This window comes from Mytilus galloprovincialis, chromosome 9 (genome assembly GCF_965363235.1).
Source record: "Mytilus galloprovincialis chromosome 9, xbMytGall1.hap1.1, whole genome shotgun sequence".
In the NCBI taxonomy this organism is placed as follows: domain Eukaryota; kingdom Metazoa; phylum Mollusca; class Bivalvia; order Mytilida; family Mytilidae; genus Mytilus; species Mytilus galloprovincialis.
This window is the reverse complement of record NC_134846.1, coordinates 16,176,459-16,191,139: the sequence shown is the minus strand read 5'-3', so window position 1 is coordinate 16,191,139 and position 14,681 is coordinate 16,176,459. Positions and strand designations below refer to the sequence as shown.

At 30.9% G+C, this 14,681-nt stretch overlaps 1 protein-coding gene across 2 annotated transcripts; it reads right to left on the bottom strand.

Moving 5' to 3' along the window:
• Nucleotides 1-575: 575 nt before the first annotated feature.
• On the bottom strand, nt 576-14,409 carry LOC143044513 (uncharacterized). 2 transcript variants are annotated; one of them, XM_076216566.1, is made up of 8 exons: nt 14,278-14,409; nt 10,241-10,315; nt 9,237-9,455; nt 7,201-7,440; nt 3,237-3,401; nt 1,903-2,043; nt 1,276-1,306; nt 576-868 (listed from the first exon to the last, which is right to left on the bottom strand). In XM_076216566.1, exons 1-8 carry the CDS (start codon nt 14,327-14,329, stop codon nt 748-750), a joined length of 1,044 nt encoding a protein of 347 aa, XP_076072681.1. In that variant the 5' UTR covers nt 14,330-14,409; the 3' UTR covers nt 576-747. The 2 variants fall into 2 exon arrangements, with proteins under 2 accessions (XP_076072681.1, XP_076072682.1); XM_076216567.1 differs by lacking the exon at nt 10,241-10,315 and having other exon boundaries at nt 14,278-14,378.
• Between the last annotated feature and the right edge of the window lie 272 nt (nt 14,410-14,681).

Below are 14,681 nucleotides of genomic sequence, written 5' to 3'. Positions count from 1 at the left end.
TCATGAACAAACTTTGCATATCGAGTCATGGATTTTGTCCACTTATATTATACTTTAAATCAACGATGTGAATGTATATCAAAGAACATGAAGGGACAATTGAACGCAAAATAAACGTGAAAGGACATTTATATCATAAACGGTGCGAGGAAAACCTTTGTCCTTATGCACTTTTACATGTTTTTGGTAATTCATATAATCAAAATGAGACAAATCTGATTCGTTATAGACAAAATAACAAGAAAAAAGAATTTAAATTCGGAAACGCATCCAATGGTTTCTTAATATATCTGCAATTATATTAATCAAACTTTAATTTTGAATTAAGAGTGTCTAGATTGGGGATTTCTTTTTTGTTTGTTTTCATTTATCTTTTAGTCAAATGTCTCTTTAATTTTTCCGATAAACATTTAAATAATTGACATTAAATCATCAAGCTATTGTATACTATTTTTTCCCTTACATATTCTATTTCAATAACCCAATCAATACCATCATACAAGTTGCTAAGGTCCAATTGAAATTCAACAAGAAAGCACCTGCAATTTTTTGTACCACACAAATACACATGTAAATGCAAATGTACAGAGTATTTATTCGTACGATGTTCGTCGATGACACATTTGCATATACGTATACTTATTTTGTATATTGATTGCGCCGTCGAACTATCTTCATCTGATATAAATTTCACTGTATTAAGTTTAGTTGGTCCCATCTAATGTTTGTATATTTATTGCTTACAACTTAGTGATTGACGTATGTTGTGTTTATTTGGTCATAATCATTTGGCATTATATCATTTGTAAGATCTTGATATGTAGATACATTTTCCATTCGAACATCGTCACCATGCTGTTGCTCATGACTACAAAATATAAACTAGTTTGTTAGTATTTCATTTTGTCACCTATTTGTATAAAATAACTAGTGAGATACTTGGTAATATTCATTCTGATCAGTCGTGCCGTTGTCTTTACTCTGATTTCAATAACAATAATAAATGTTCCGAAAAAAACACATAAATATCATATAACAAACTCGATATATAATGCGTTGGAATCTTTGCCACTAATAGATAACGTTAAATGGAAGCAATGAAGATCATTTATATTCCGAGTACGATAACACTTTTTGCGACTTTGGGCGTCTTTTTAATGAATTTGTTGTGGTGTTTTTTCTTTTACCATTTGAATTGAATTGTGTCTTTTCTTATGAAAGGCAAATAAAATATTTGGGCAAATAAAATTATCACATTATAAATAACACATATACCTCTGAGATGTCTTCGTTACATCAATGTTGCCTACAAATAAACAAATAGTTGTTACAAACTATAAACAAACTTTGAGTTTACTTAGTCATACATTATTCTTTTCAAGTTTGTTCATTTTATAAGTGTAAAATCTTCGATAACACATTATTTAAAGTGTACTTTTCATTTAGTAAGATGTATACACATGGAAGTTTTTAACGACCTTGACTGGCTATATAAAATGTATATTGATGTTGTATACCTTTGATTTAATACAGTGTTACAATTAACACATTCGGTCAGAGTATTTTCGCATTTTTGTGCTAGTCTTTTGTTTGAGTTAAGTCATTTCAATTGATATATCATAGTGTGTCTTTCTATGTTGTGATGTTACACTACTGTTTTAGATGAGGGTGAAATGATTTACCTAAGCTTTATAGATTGCTGTTTGGTGTTGAAAACCAAACTATAAAGGTTTACTTTTATAAAATTTTGACATGGATGGAGAATGGTTTTATTTAACACTTCTTATTATATCTATATTCACTGACTTCATAATTGACATTGCTATACATTAGTTAATTTTCAGTGAATATATGAAATATTGAGCATTGCAAGAAGAAATAATAAGCGAAAATAATTCCTACCGTGTTTTTTACGACGTGTGCGTTTTTTAATTACTAGAATACACACAGTAGATGCAATCAGAGCACCAAAAAGAACACCACCTGTGAAAAAGCCAATCTGGGTTGATAGTAAGCTGATGTTTTCTTCTTTATTTGCAGAAACTATTGAAAATAAATTAGAAAATACAGCTTCAGTTATTTCAAGCAATAATTTGTACATATTTTTTTTAAGGTGCCATTCAATATAATAATATCAGCAGCAAATGACTGATTCAAATTCATTTTCTAATTAACACAAACATCTTAATATTTATTAAAAATCAAACAGGCATTTTTCTATTGAGATATTACATTGATAAAAGCTTGAATGAGAGAGAGGGAGAGAGCAACCTTCCTTCTGTGCTATTGAAATCTTGATATTGAAGTACTAATCACTGATTTAATTATCCTATTACACGATTAAGAACTTTATGTAATAAAATGGAAATAAAGTTATCATAGGTCCCAGGATGATTATCATGATATGTGCACGACGCGCTTTTCGTGTACAAAGCCCTATGCAGTGACGCGCGACAAAAAAGTCAAAAATGCCAAATATATTGTATTGAAGATCATTAATGACCCTGCATTTTGAAAGGGTTTGTCATATACAGCAGTTGATAGGATAACATATTCACACATTGTTGTCAGTATAATGGAATATGATGCGACTGTCATACAAGTGAGAGTTTTAACGCTTAAAACGGAGGTTTAATCAACAAGTTTCTACATTTAAAATGTCTGTACAAAGTCAGAAATATGACAGCTGTTGTTCATTCGTTTGGTGTGTTTATCATTTGGTTTTGTCATTCGATCAGGGACATTCTGTTTTGAATTTTCCCTGGAGTTCAGTATTTTTGTGGTTTAACTTTGTATAAATATTTTTTTATTTATCTACACGACGGACGATGTTTATCAATAACAATGAATTACACCATTAACATGATTGAGTGGAAATGGTTCGATTTATATGTAATTGATTTTACCATATTGTTTTTCTATACTCAAATTTGTAAAAACTCCAAAACACCAGTATTTTTGATGTTTTTACTTTGTATGAATAATTTGTTATTTGTGTACACGACAAACGATATTTATCAATAAAAATGAATTACACTATTAACCAGATTGAGAGGAAACAGTTCGATTTATATGTAATTGATTTTACCATATTGTTTTTCTATACTAACATTTGTAAAAACTTCAAAACACCTCGAGTGTCAAGTTTTTTTCTTTAACCTTGTAAACATCAGTTACGATTGATACAGTAGGAAATATTATGTCATTACAAAGTTATTTTAAGCATAATTACTTACAGTCATCCGTGCAAACTACAGTATAGTTATCGCACACATCATTTGAACAATTTCTAGTGTGAAATCCCCAAACACATGAACCATTTTGCGGGTAGCAATGTTGGTCAATGCAATTTTCGGAGCAGTTCTTATCACAGTCACTACCCCAAAAGGTCTTTTGACAACCTGAAAAAGGAGAAATAGAACTGCATGTTTTACTATTTTGGCTTCTCCTTTAAGATTGTGACGTGGTTACACATGTTACCGGGATCACAACCTTCCCCTAACCTGAGACAGTGGTTTAGCTGTACAACATAAGAACGAACTATAAAAGTCAGTTGAAAAGGCTTAACTAATCAGATGGACAAATATACAAGTGGAAGTGGCCGGGTACATGTACATCCCAACAACAAAAAGACACTAGGTACAGATCTTAGAGTACTTGCAGATAACTGACAGCTAGTTCAAAGCCACTAACAATTTATAAAAAAATCATGCATTTAAGATTATATAAGACCATTGTCTTTATAGTACAGAAGTCATGTACTGGTATCTTAATGTTTTAAAAAAAATGATTTGTTTTTTTTTCCATTAGTCTTTTGATTATTCTTTAAAAAATGATGTTAATTTGTTAGGTTTTAAATGATTGATTAATCACTTTTTAGTTTTTTGAATTTGCGTCGCTGGAAGTTTGTGTCCTTTTTATATTCTTTCTGTCATTCTTGTAGTGTTACTCAAAATAATAAATTCTGCATTGACACACATGTTAAACAATAGCATATCTTTATGAGCTTTTCCAATGTCAAAATCTATTAACTTAGATATTTTATTGTATGAAATTTATTTCATTTTATCATTCATTTTTTTCCAATAGTCTTTTGATTATTCTTTAGAAAATGATGTTAATTTGTTAGGTTTTAAATGATTGATTAATCACTTTTTAGTTTTTTGAATTTGGACTTTAAAGCAAACTATACTGTATTTGATGTGTTCGTTGTTAAAGGCATTCATTGACTTTTAATGTCTAAAGCCTTTGGTGTACTCTGATTGAATGTTTCGTTAGTATGGGGACGAAGTCCCAAATAACAGTAGAAAATTCAATTAAAAAAAAATTAAAAAAATTGGGAAAATGTCCCGAATTTTTTATTGTACTAATGAACTCAAAATCGTTCAATTTTTTTTTGTCGCGTTTTTAAATTTCCGGATCGACGCAGAAATCTAATTCCGTTTCCGGTTTTGTTTACATGAGACTTTGAATAAAATATATATTTATCAGTCTAAGAAAGGAACTAACACTAATTCATTTTAAAAAAAATGTTTGTTATTAAAAAAAAACGTTACCTGATGACAGCGTTTCTTTGTTTACATTGAATATGACGTCATAACTTAAACAACGTCACAACTAAAATGCCTAACAACAGAACCAAAATCGGAAACGTTACGGTATTTCCGTTTCTCTTTTTAACATTGTTGATCATTTTTGATTTAAAAAATAATCATAGACTTCGTCCCCATTCACAGGTTATGCCTGCCTCATATTAATTATATCAGCACTTATGATTTTAATATTTTAAATTATTAATGCCTAGTGGTGTAAAAGGGAGACAGAAGATAACAAGAACTATTCAAACTCATCAGTCGATTACTTACTGTGTAAGTCATGGAAACAATTCAAAATAAACATCTAACAACAATACCAAACAAAATACGAAGAAAGTATCAGCAAGATGGACCCACAAAACCAAAACGGGGTGAACTCCGATGCTTTCGAAGGATAAGCAATTATTCCTCCACAATGTGGTTCTTGTCGTCTTGGTCGACCATTCAAATACCAATTCAGGAATAAGTTTTGAAAATGATGTCCCTTTCGATGAACAGAGGTTTTTGACAATCTGAACGTATCCATTGTACTCCTTTTGACAACTATTCGAGATGGTGTCCGTACAGATTTTGATCAGATTACCTCAATTTTCTCGACAATTTTGATACTTTTTCTATCCCGTATGTTTGTTTTGCTCACCCATAAACTTTTATTTAACTGTGATATTAGGGATCTCAGAGAGGTAAAGTTAAAATAAACCTATACAACCAGGTTCAGTCCACAATTTATAATCTAAAGACACGTATGATTCAAATCATTGAAATTTGCAGTTGTTTTCCCTCTTGTTTGTTGTTTTGAGGATAATCTCTTTGCCATTTTTTTTTTTATTTTTCACATTCACTATTTTAAACTCTTGGTGTAATAGGTTCTTGCAATACATGTTCTATATCTGTATTTAGGTGCACTGCTATCAAGTCTGGATTAGTATTGAATTTTACTCAATATCACTCGACCTCAATTCTAACAATATTCAATTGTGTTTATTTTCACTTGACCATTATCCTTGCCATTTAAGGAAGTCAAAATTATAACTTGACAATTCTGAATCAGTCTGGACCCATTATCGACCAGCGTTTGACTAAACTAGACCTTCATGTAGTTTGTCGGTCTGAACCTTACTCAACCAAACTAGAACTAGTTTGCCAGTCTGAACCATATACAACCAATTTTATGAGCCAAATTCAACCAAAGTATTACCAATACTCGACTGGTTTGACAAAATAACCACCAATTTTTAAGTTCTATATGTTATGTTTATATTACTATCCTTTTAAACTGACACAGCACTAGCCTTAAAAGAGTACTGGTATATGTACCTATTTTACTTCCTTACATGATTATCAGATTAAGCAGATTGAGATGGTCAAATTAACTCAGTTTAGTCTTGCTCTGAGAGTAATTTTATATTCTTAAGGTGCTTATTGTTGGCAATGTGTCTTTTTTTTTTTTTATAAAAATCTTATTTTAACTATTAAAATTCATCAATACATTTACATAGTTTTACATGGTTACGTACAATACTGATATAACTTTCTTTTCAACTGACATAAGAAAAGCCACATAGACACTGAAACAGTTGAACCTTATATCAGAAATGTGTCTTGTCCTGTTTTTTAGCAAATGCACATATAACATGACATTGTATTAACTAAAACTACAAGGCCTTTTTGGAATTCACACCAGAATAAAAGGACTTTCTTTTTACCCATAAAGCACACTGTGGAACAGTAACTATATATATATATATATATATATACCTTATTAATCCTGTTTATGTACTTCTTGTATAACATATCTTTAATATTGACAACGCATTATCAAAAGAGGGACGAAAGATACCAAAGGGACAGTCAAACTCATAAATCTAAAACAAACTGACAACACCATGGCTAAAAATGAAAAAGACAAACAGAAAAACAATAGTTCACATGACACAACATTGAAAACTAAAGAATAAACAACACGAACCCCTGAATTTGATATATCCTTTTTATGTGCGTCTTTGTTGAAAATTTGTTTGTTTTTCTTCTGATGGAGATTTTGACAAGGTGATGATTGCTGTACCCCTATTTTGACAATTCTACCTATATAATAAGTTGTGACTCGTTAACGTTGTAACAAAATAAGTAGGCAGTGAATGTTAATTTTGATATTTCCGTTTTGTGCTTCTTTGTTAAATATTGTTTGTTTTTGTTCTGATTGAGATTGTGACATGGTGATGACTTATGTGCCCCTATTTTGACCATTTTATCTACTATATCTGTTTAATTAACGCATCGTTGTCAATATCATGGTATTTGATGCGACTGTCATACAAGAGACAGGTTCAATTCACTATTTTCTACATAAGAAAATACCTGTACCAAGTCAGGAATACGACAGTTTATTTTCCTCGTTCAGTTTAGTATTTTTATTACTTTACTTTACTACAAATTGTAATCAAAATAGTCTATTATTTTTATCAGTTTTTATTATTTTGTTTTGTTAGATTGAACATACGCAACAAAACGATTGAAATATTTAAAAATTGGCACATTCAGTATTGTTCAGATTGAAGCTTGTCTGATGAAAATGAGAACACTTTACACAATGACAATCACATACCATAAATGGCAACGTAGCACAGTTCAACTACAGGTCCATCGGGGCGAGTGAAATTCCCTACTCTCTCCAAAGATCCTGTGTCATCGTAATATATGACATATCTTCCAAGTTGGTTACAAGGAATAGTTTGTGTGATGCTTGGCAAACCTGGATCAGGATCCTCATAACAAAGATAACCATCAGGTGGAATGGTTGATGTATTTGTCACATACAACTTAAATCCATCCATACGATGCGCAACTGTAACAATAATTGCACCTGTTTTAAATCTAGGCAGTAGCCAAGTACAATAACGCGTTGAGCTTTTTTGATGGACATGGAAACAATCGAAATAGAAAGGAAATTATTATAACTGTTTCATTTTAATCTTACATATGAACATAAATACATGTTAAACGATATAACTTGAAGTGAAGAGTGCTCTATAGTTTTTGTTTTTTATCATTATCAAATACTGCTTTATTATAAATCCGGTGTTTTGTGTGAATATGTTTCTGCTCAAATTATAAGATAGGTCTTCCGTAATATACTCTTTTCACTGCTAATAAAATTTTTCAGAAAACATATTTGAGAATTTTTAAATTGAGAAACCGACACGGATACAGAAAAATAACATTATGAGTGGATGATTGACATCACGAACATAAAAATTTGAAAATCTGTTACACGAAAGTAAAACACACTCAATAAAAATATGAAAACAGAAACATAACTGTGTTTAAAAGATAAGCGAAAGATACGAGAGTGACAGCCAAACTCATCAATTGAAAATAAACTGAGAACGCAATGGCTAAAAATGAAAAAAAAGACAAACAGACATAAAATAGTACACAATCATGTGATAGTAAATTATAGACATCGGCAGTACAAAATCTTATTTCACCTTACTCAGTTACTCTGAATGGCTTAGAGTAATTTTTGTATCAGGACCGAGCATGTGATAGTTATTTGACAAATAGAGACTTGACACAATAACTATTTCGATTATAGATTAAATTTGACTGAGGGAATTACTAATTTAGTGTCTCACTAATTTGTTAATTCATCAAAAGAGAGGGCACGATATATAATTAATGTTATGGAACCTATCAATTCCATAGAACTGAAAATTAAGATGATGATCACCGATTTTTTTGGGAAATACATGTTATTTTCTTTAAGTGCGTATTACTAAGTAAATATCTTCAAATAACCCTTCTGGCTATGTCATAAAGCTTGTACTTCAGTGGTGGTCGTTTGTTTATGTGTTACATATTTTTTTTTGTTCATTTTTTTTATATAAATAAGGCCGTTAGTTTTCTCGTTTCAACTGTTTTGCATTGTCTTATCGAGACATTTAATAGCTAACTATGCGGTATGGGCTTTGCGCATTGTTGAAGGCCGTACGGTGACCTATAGCTGTTAATGTCTGTGTCATTTTGGTCTCTTGTTGACAGTTGTCTCAGTGACAATCATACCACATCTTCTTTTTTATATATCATGTTTTATCTAGACGAAAGTAGATCTTTATGTTAACATAAAACATATTTGCTAAAAACATATCACAATCTTATTTAATTTGACATAATAATCAAGTTTTGATTATTCAATTATTTAAAGTAACAGAAACAAACCCACAACATAAATTCACTCTCTACGTTGTGATTAATAGAATGAAATAAAGGTAATAAAACATGATATTTTGCCATGTTTTTTCATAAAAAAAAACATTTTAAAAACATACGCTGTCTGATTTTTTTTAAATATATTTACAAACTACTTAAATTTGTAATCTTTGATTTAATTTTCCAATGAAACTTACAGTTTTTGTCTTATTTTTCATTTTTATTCTTCTCAATATTTAAGAAATGATACTTAAGGATTTGTCATCTACCATATTGCCCAAAGACTATTGAAATTGCAACAATTTCCTGTTATTCTTTTTCCATTACACCTTATTGTGCTCAATCTTTATCATGTTTATATGTAAATAAATTAACACAAATTATTATTTTGATATATAAAATTATTCTTTCGTATTTCTTAAGTATACTTACAGTTTTCTCTGTAGTATATTGTTATATTTTGAATATATGTAGCTCCGTAAGATAATTTAAACATCCACCAAGCTGCCGTGTTTTCAGGGTCTACTTTTGTGTGTGAACAGTCAGAATAGGAAAATACATTTGAAATGGGTGGATTAATGGCATTTTCAGGTCGTCCTGCTGCTGCTACTACAGAACTTTGAGAAGCATTGCCAAACGGTGTGAGGTTATCTGCAAACAAAAAGCAAAAAATAAACCACATATATGTGAATTGTGCATCGTTATTGCAGGAATATTGATGATAAATACAAAAAGGTACGTAAAATCACAGAAATACCAAACTTCGAGGAAAATTCAATCTGAAAGTCCTTAATCACATGGCAACATAAAAAATTACAAAACACATCAAACAAATGGGCATCAACTGTCATATAATTCCTGACTTGATACAGGCATTTTCAAATGTAGAAAATGGTGGATTGAACTTGGTTTTATAGCACTAAACATGTCACTTTTACGACAGTCTCAACAAATTCCGATATATTTACAACGATGCGTGAACAAAACAGACATAAAGAGGGACAAAAGATATCAAAGAGACATTCAAACTCATGGGTCGAAACAAACTGACAACGTAATGTCTGAAAAAGAAAAAGACAAACAGACACATAATAGTACACAATACAGAACATATAAAAGTACAGACTAAGCAACATTTCAGGAGTTCCAAAACTGTAAACAGATCCTGCTTCACATGTTTCACCTGTCGAGTAGCTCATGCTATTACAAACCCGATATATGGAATAATTCGGTAGGTCAAACTCGTGAAAAGGCAAGGGAATTGTAGTTCAAAATAATAAGTGGTGTATTTCATTAATACTCATATTAACAACAAAAGAGACAGACACGAATTAATGACAATTAACATTTGGTGTCATGCGAATAAAACAAGAAATATTGGTGCCAAGCATGTGGAATGAGCAAACATTGAAAGTTACAAACAAAAAATAACTTACGTTGAGTTTCAACTATCCACAAAACTGCTGTGTGGATCAGTAACAGAAAAAACATACCAGCTGTCGTTGTGATTCCTGTAAGATACAGTCACATAGTTTGATATGATATATATAGAAAATTTGATTTTAAACTCCGCTTGACTTTTATTTGTTGGTTTAGATTGTTTTATGTATTCGTATCTATTTTGTAGTTAGTCATCACTTTAATGTTTTCATAATTATCTATTATATAGTCAGTTTATTTATGTACTGTTTGCAAAAGTATGAGTATTCTAAATAATAAGGATGTTCTTTTCCCGGGCAGAAAACCTAAGACGTATGAGGCACAACTGTTTTGGAATGTTTGGTCTTCGATGCTCTTTAATAACTTTGTACTTGTTTTGACTTTCGAATTTTTTTATCTGAGCATCACTAGTTAGTCTTGTGTGAACGAAACGCGCGTCTGGCGTATTAAATAAAAAAAAAACTGGTACCTTTTGATAGCTATAATGCGTGTGTTAACTATATTTTCTCCCATTTATTTGTATTGTAGTCGTGTCATGTAATTTTGTCATTTTTATGTTGTATTTAACATTGCCATAAAAGCAGGAAGTTTGGCTAGCCACAAAGCCAGGTTCAACTCACGACTTCTTTTCTTAAAAATGTGCCGTACAATATCCAGAAAATGACAATTATTATATCGCATAGTTTATTTATGTGTGTTTTGCATTGTTGTCTGATTTTTGTTCATTTCAACGTTTCTATTGTTTCGATGTCAAAATATACTTTATTGTAATGTTTATTTGCGTAATTATCTGTCCTGAATGTACTTTCATTTGTTTGTACTGTATTCCTGTCATCACATGGTGTCAATTTAGGGGTATATTTAGCATTGCAATAAAAATGCGAGGTTGAGAAAGCCACAAAACCATGTTTAACCCACCATTTCTTCTTAAAATATTCTGAACCAAGTCTGGAAATGGCCATTGTTATATTAGAACTCATTTCTGTTTGTGTTACATTTTAGTGTTGTATTTCTGTTGTGTCGTACGTAGTTCTCCTCTTATATTTGATGTGTTTCCCTCAGTTTAAGTTTGTAAACCGGATTTGGGTTTTCTCAATCGATTTATGAATTTCGAACAACGGTATACTACTGTTACTCTTACTTACAAACTATTCGGTCAGATAAGTATGTGTCATATGTTATTCGTATATCACTCAGTGAAAAGAATATTCATTTAAATGATCGAGGAGTTTCTATAAAATACAGGACATTTTTCGTTTTGTAAATGAAACTATGAAAATAGCCTTGCGATATGGGATAAACTAGAACATTTGATATTATAAAGAAATGAACGTTCGAAGCTATCATAGTATCATCCATGTTTTTCTTTTAACCTTTATTTTTTTTATTTTAAAATGAAGTCATTTGATTTTACGTATTTTTTGTATTTGTAACTTCACTTATCACAGAAACCAGGATCGAAATTTTCTTATTACGCCCATTTCGTCTACAAAAGAGTCATCAGTGACGCCAAAATATAAAAAAAGTAAAACATGACCCAATAAAGTAGGATGTTGAAGAGCATTGAGGACCAAAAATTCGTTAAGCTTTTGCAAAATTCAGCAATGAATAACAAAGCAAAATTACAAAAAAACTGAACTCCGAGGAAAATTCAAAACGGGAAGTATCTAATCAAATTGCACAATCAAATGATAAAACACATCAAACGAATGGCCAACAACTGTCATATCCTGACTTGATAAAGGAATTTTCTAATGTAGAAAATTGAGAATCGAATCTGTTTTTAGCGCTTAACCTCTCACTTGTATGACAGTCGCATCAAATTCAATTATATTTACACAGATTCGTGCACAAAACAGATATAATAAGTCAAATTGTCAAACATTGGGTATATCAGTAATCCCTGTGTTACTATCACGAAACAAATAAATATTTAACATAGAAGCACACAATGCATCCATCAATCCCAACAACCACATTCAATGCTTTGCGTGTCTGAAGTCAAAAAATGACGCACAAAAAGTCACACGTACTAAACACAACATCAAAAATGCACACATTGACGCGATGTATACATCAGTGGATATCAAAACCTCTGGTTCATCAACATTCTGTTCTCAGACACTGGGATTGTCTTTTCCTGACGCATGTAAACGCAAGGTTATATTTTGTCTTTAAAAAAACTGTACAATGTTTAAAACAAGAAAATTAGAATCACTTTAGAAATGAACATTTTCGTTTTAGATATTCTTTAAATGGAACATGTGTAAGATTTATACGATAAAAAAGTGAGAATGGGATATCGCTTGATATCAGCTGGGATTGTTTTATTTAGACAGCAATAATAAACTATCCTTCGCCGCCCTCATTATTACAATTTAAATTATATACCGAGAGCTGATATCAAGCGAGTTTCAATAATCACAGTTGTTAAACCTATTTCTCTAATTCCGTGAAAATAAGACCTGACTCGTTGCATAAATGAAATCAACGCGTCGTTGCCGGTAATCGCAGAGGATGAATCAATGAGTTCGATTTTCGTTTATCAAATCCACTGTCAGAATCCATATTTTTCTTATGGTCAGCACTCCTGTTTAGAGTCGAGTACAAATACAGATGATATTTAAAGACACAAAACTCAAATTTTTGTTATTTACGGTCGATTTAAAATTTCTTGAGGCCCGTATAGTAATATTATAATCACACGTTCAGTTAAAGACGGGTTCGATGAAAAGAATCTTGAATGGTCATTAATAATACAATGCTCAAAGTTAATCATAATTTTTTCTGATATAATGACTAATTTCAACAGTAGAAATAAAACAAAAAAAAATGTCCGATTTGATACAAAAGTGTACGAGTTGTCCTACGACATCCACTTAACATTCGGAAGTTGATATTATTGTTCGCTTGAGCTTGTGTTACATATCTTTATCGATAGAAAATCGTAGAAAATGGATTTTTTTTCCTGCTGTTCATGTTTGTCTGTTAGAAGAAAATGGGTTTAATTCTTATTGCTGTAAAGACATCTGAAAACAAATAGAACACAGACATTGTATATTAAACTATTGTTTGTTTTAAGTAAGGCAAAACGTCATTAGAATGCGACTGCAATAAATATTTTGAGGTCACGCAGATTCACACACCACTTGTGGACATCAATACACAAACGTACTCTGGCAGGTTGCGGAACTTAAAAGCGATATAGTATAAAGATATAACCTTGGTGATATATGTTGGGCTGTATACGTATGATAAGAAACCAAATTGCAGGATAAATAACATTATACTTTTAAACTCATCAATGATCTAACAAATAGTCAATAAAAATTCCATAGTATCGTCTTTTAATGCTGGATAAGCCAATCAAATTAACACAGATTTTCTTTCGTATAGTATGCTAGGGGAAAGAGGGACAAAAGATACCAAAGGGACAGTCAAACTCATAAATCTAAAACAAACTGACAACGCCATGGCTAAAAATGAAAAAAGACAAACAGAAAAACAATAGTACACATGACACAACATAGAAAACTAAAGAATAAACAACACGAACCCCACCAAAAAAATGCTACTTGACATACTTGATCATGCAATACATATATAAAAGGCCGTAAACATCAGAAAAATGAATTTATTTTAAAAACAGTTATACCTATGCTAAACAAATAGTAAAAATGAAAAAAAAACATGTCTTGAACATTATTTAAAGACACTGGAGCCTTCTGTTATTATTTGAATCGAAAGCTTAAAACTCATAGAGAATACAAGTATTATAATCCTAATGTCAAATGCTCAATCTTATATTGAATATATTAATAAATAAACTCATCATATATACCAGGACTAAATTTAGTATATACGCCAGACACGCGTTTAATCTACAAAAGACTCATCAGTGACGATCGAATCCAAAAGTTTGTTAAAAAGGCCAAATAAAGTACGAAGTTGATGAGCATTGAGGACCAAAATTTTAAAAAATTTTGCCTAATACAGGGCACTTGACATCTCAGCTATATTAATTAAAACATACCTTCACTAATTATATTCTCTATTGGCGCTAAGAAAATAATCCTTTGAAACATTTAATTTGCAAAAATTCATAACAAATATTAATAGTGTACTTAGTAAGCGGAAAACATATATAACATCCGGAAGGAATACTGTGATAAAATTATAATATAACTATATTTGTACATCCACCTAGTATATTAAAACTGAGGTCATTAATAGGTCAACTGTAACTATGCAAGCGAACATTTGGTTATCACATCCGATGTAGCAGTGTTTTGACCAAACAATGTCGTTTCAACAATCAAAACTGAAATTCGTATTCTCTGTTTCGTCACATTTTAAGCATATTATTCATGATAATTGCGATGAAATACTAACTATTATACTTTGAAACATGAGAATGATATGACGCACTAAAGTACC

What these genes read in the sequence shown, in the direction of transcription:
- LOC143044513 (XM_076216566.1), bottom strand. Translation starts at nt 14,329, where the DNA reads ATGTTTCAAAGGATTATTTTCTTAGCGCCAATAGAGAATATAATTAGT. An exon ending in GTGGATAGTTGAAACTCAAC is followed by an intron (nt 9,456 to 10,240) that starts GTAAGTTATTTT and finishes TTTTGTTTGCAG; the next exon opens with ATAACCTCACACCGTTTGGC. An exon ending in GTGCTACGTTGCCATTTATG is followed by an intron (nt 3,402 to 7,200) that starts GTATGTGATTGT and finishes CTCCTTTTTCAG; the next exon opens with GTTGTCAAAAGACCTTTTGG.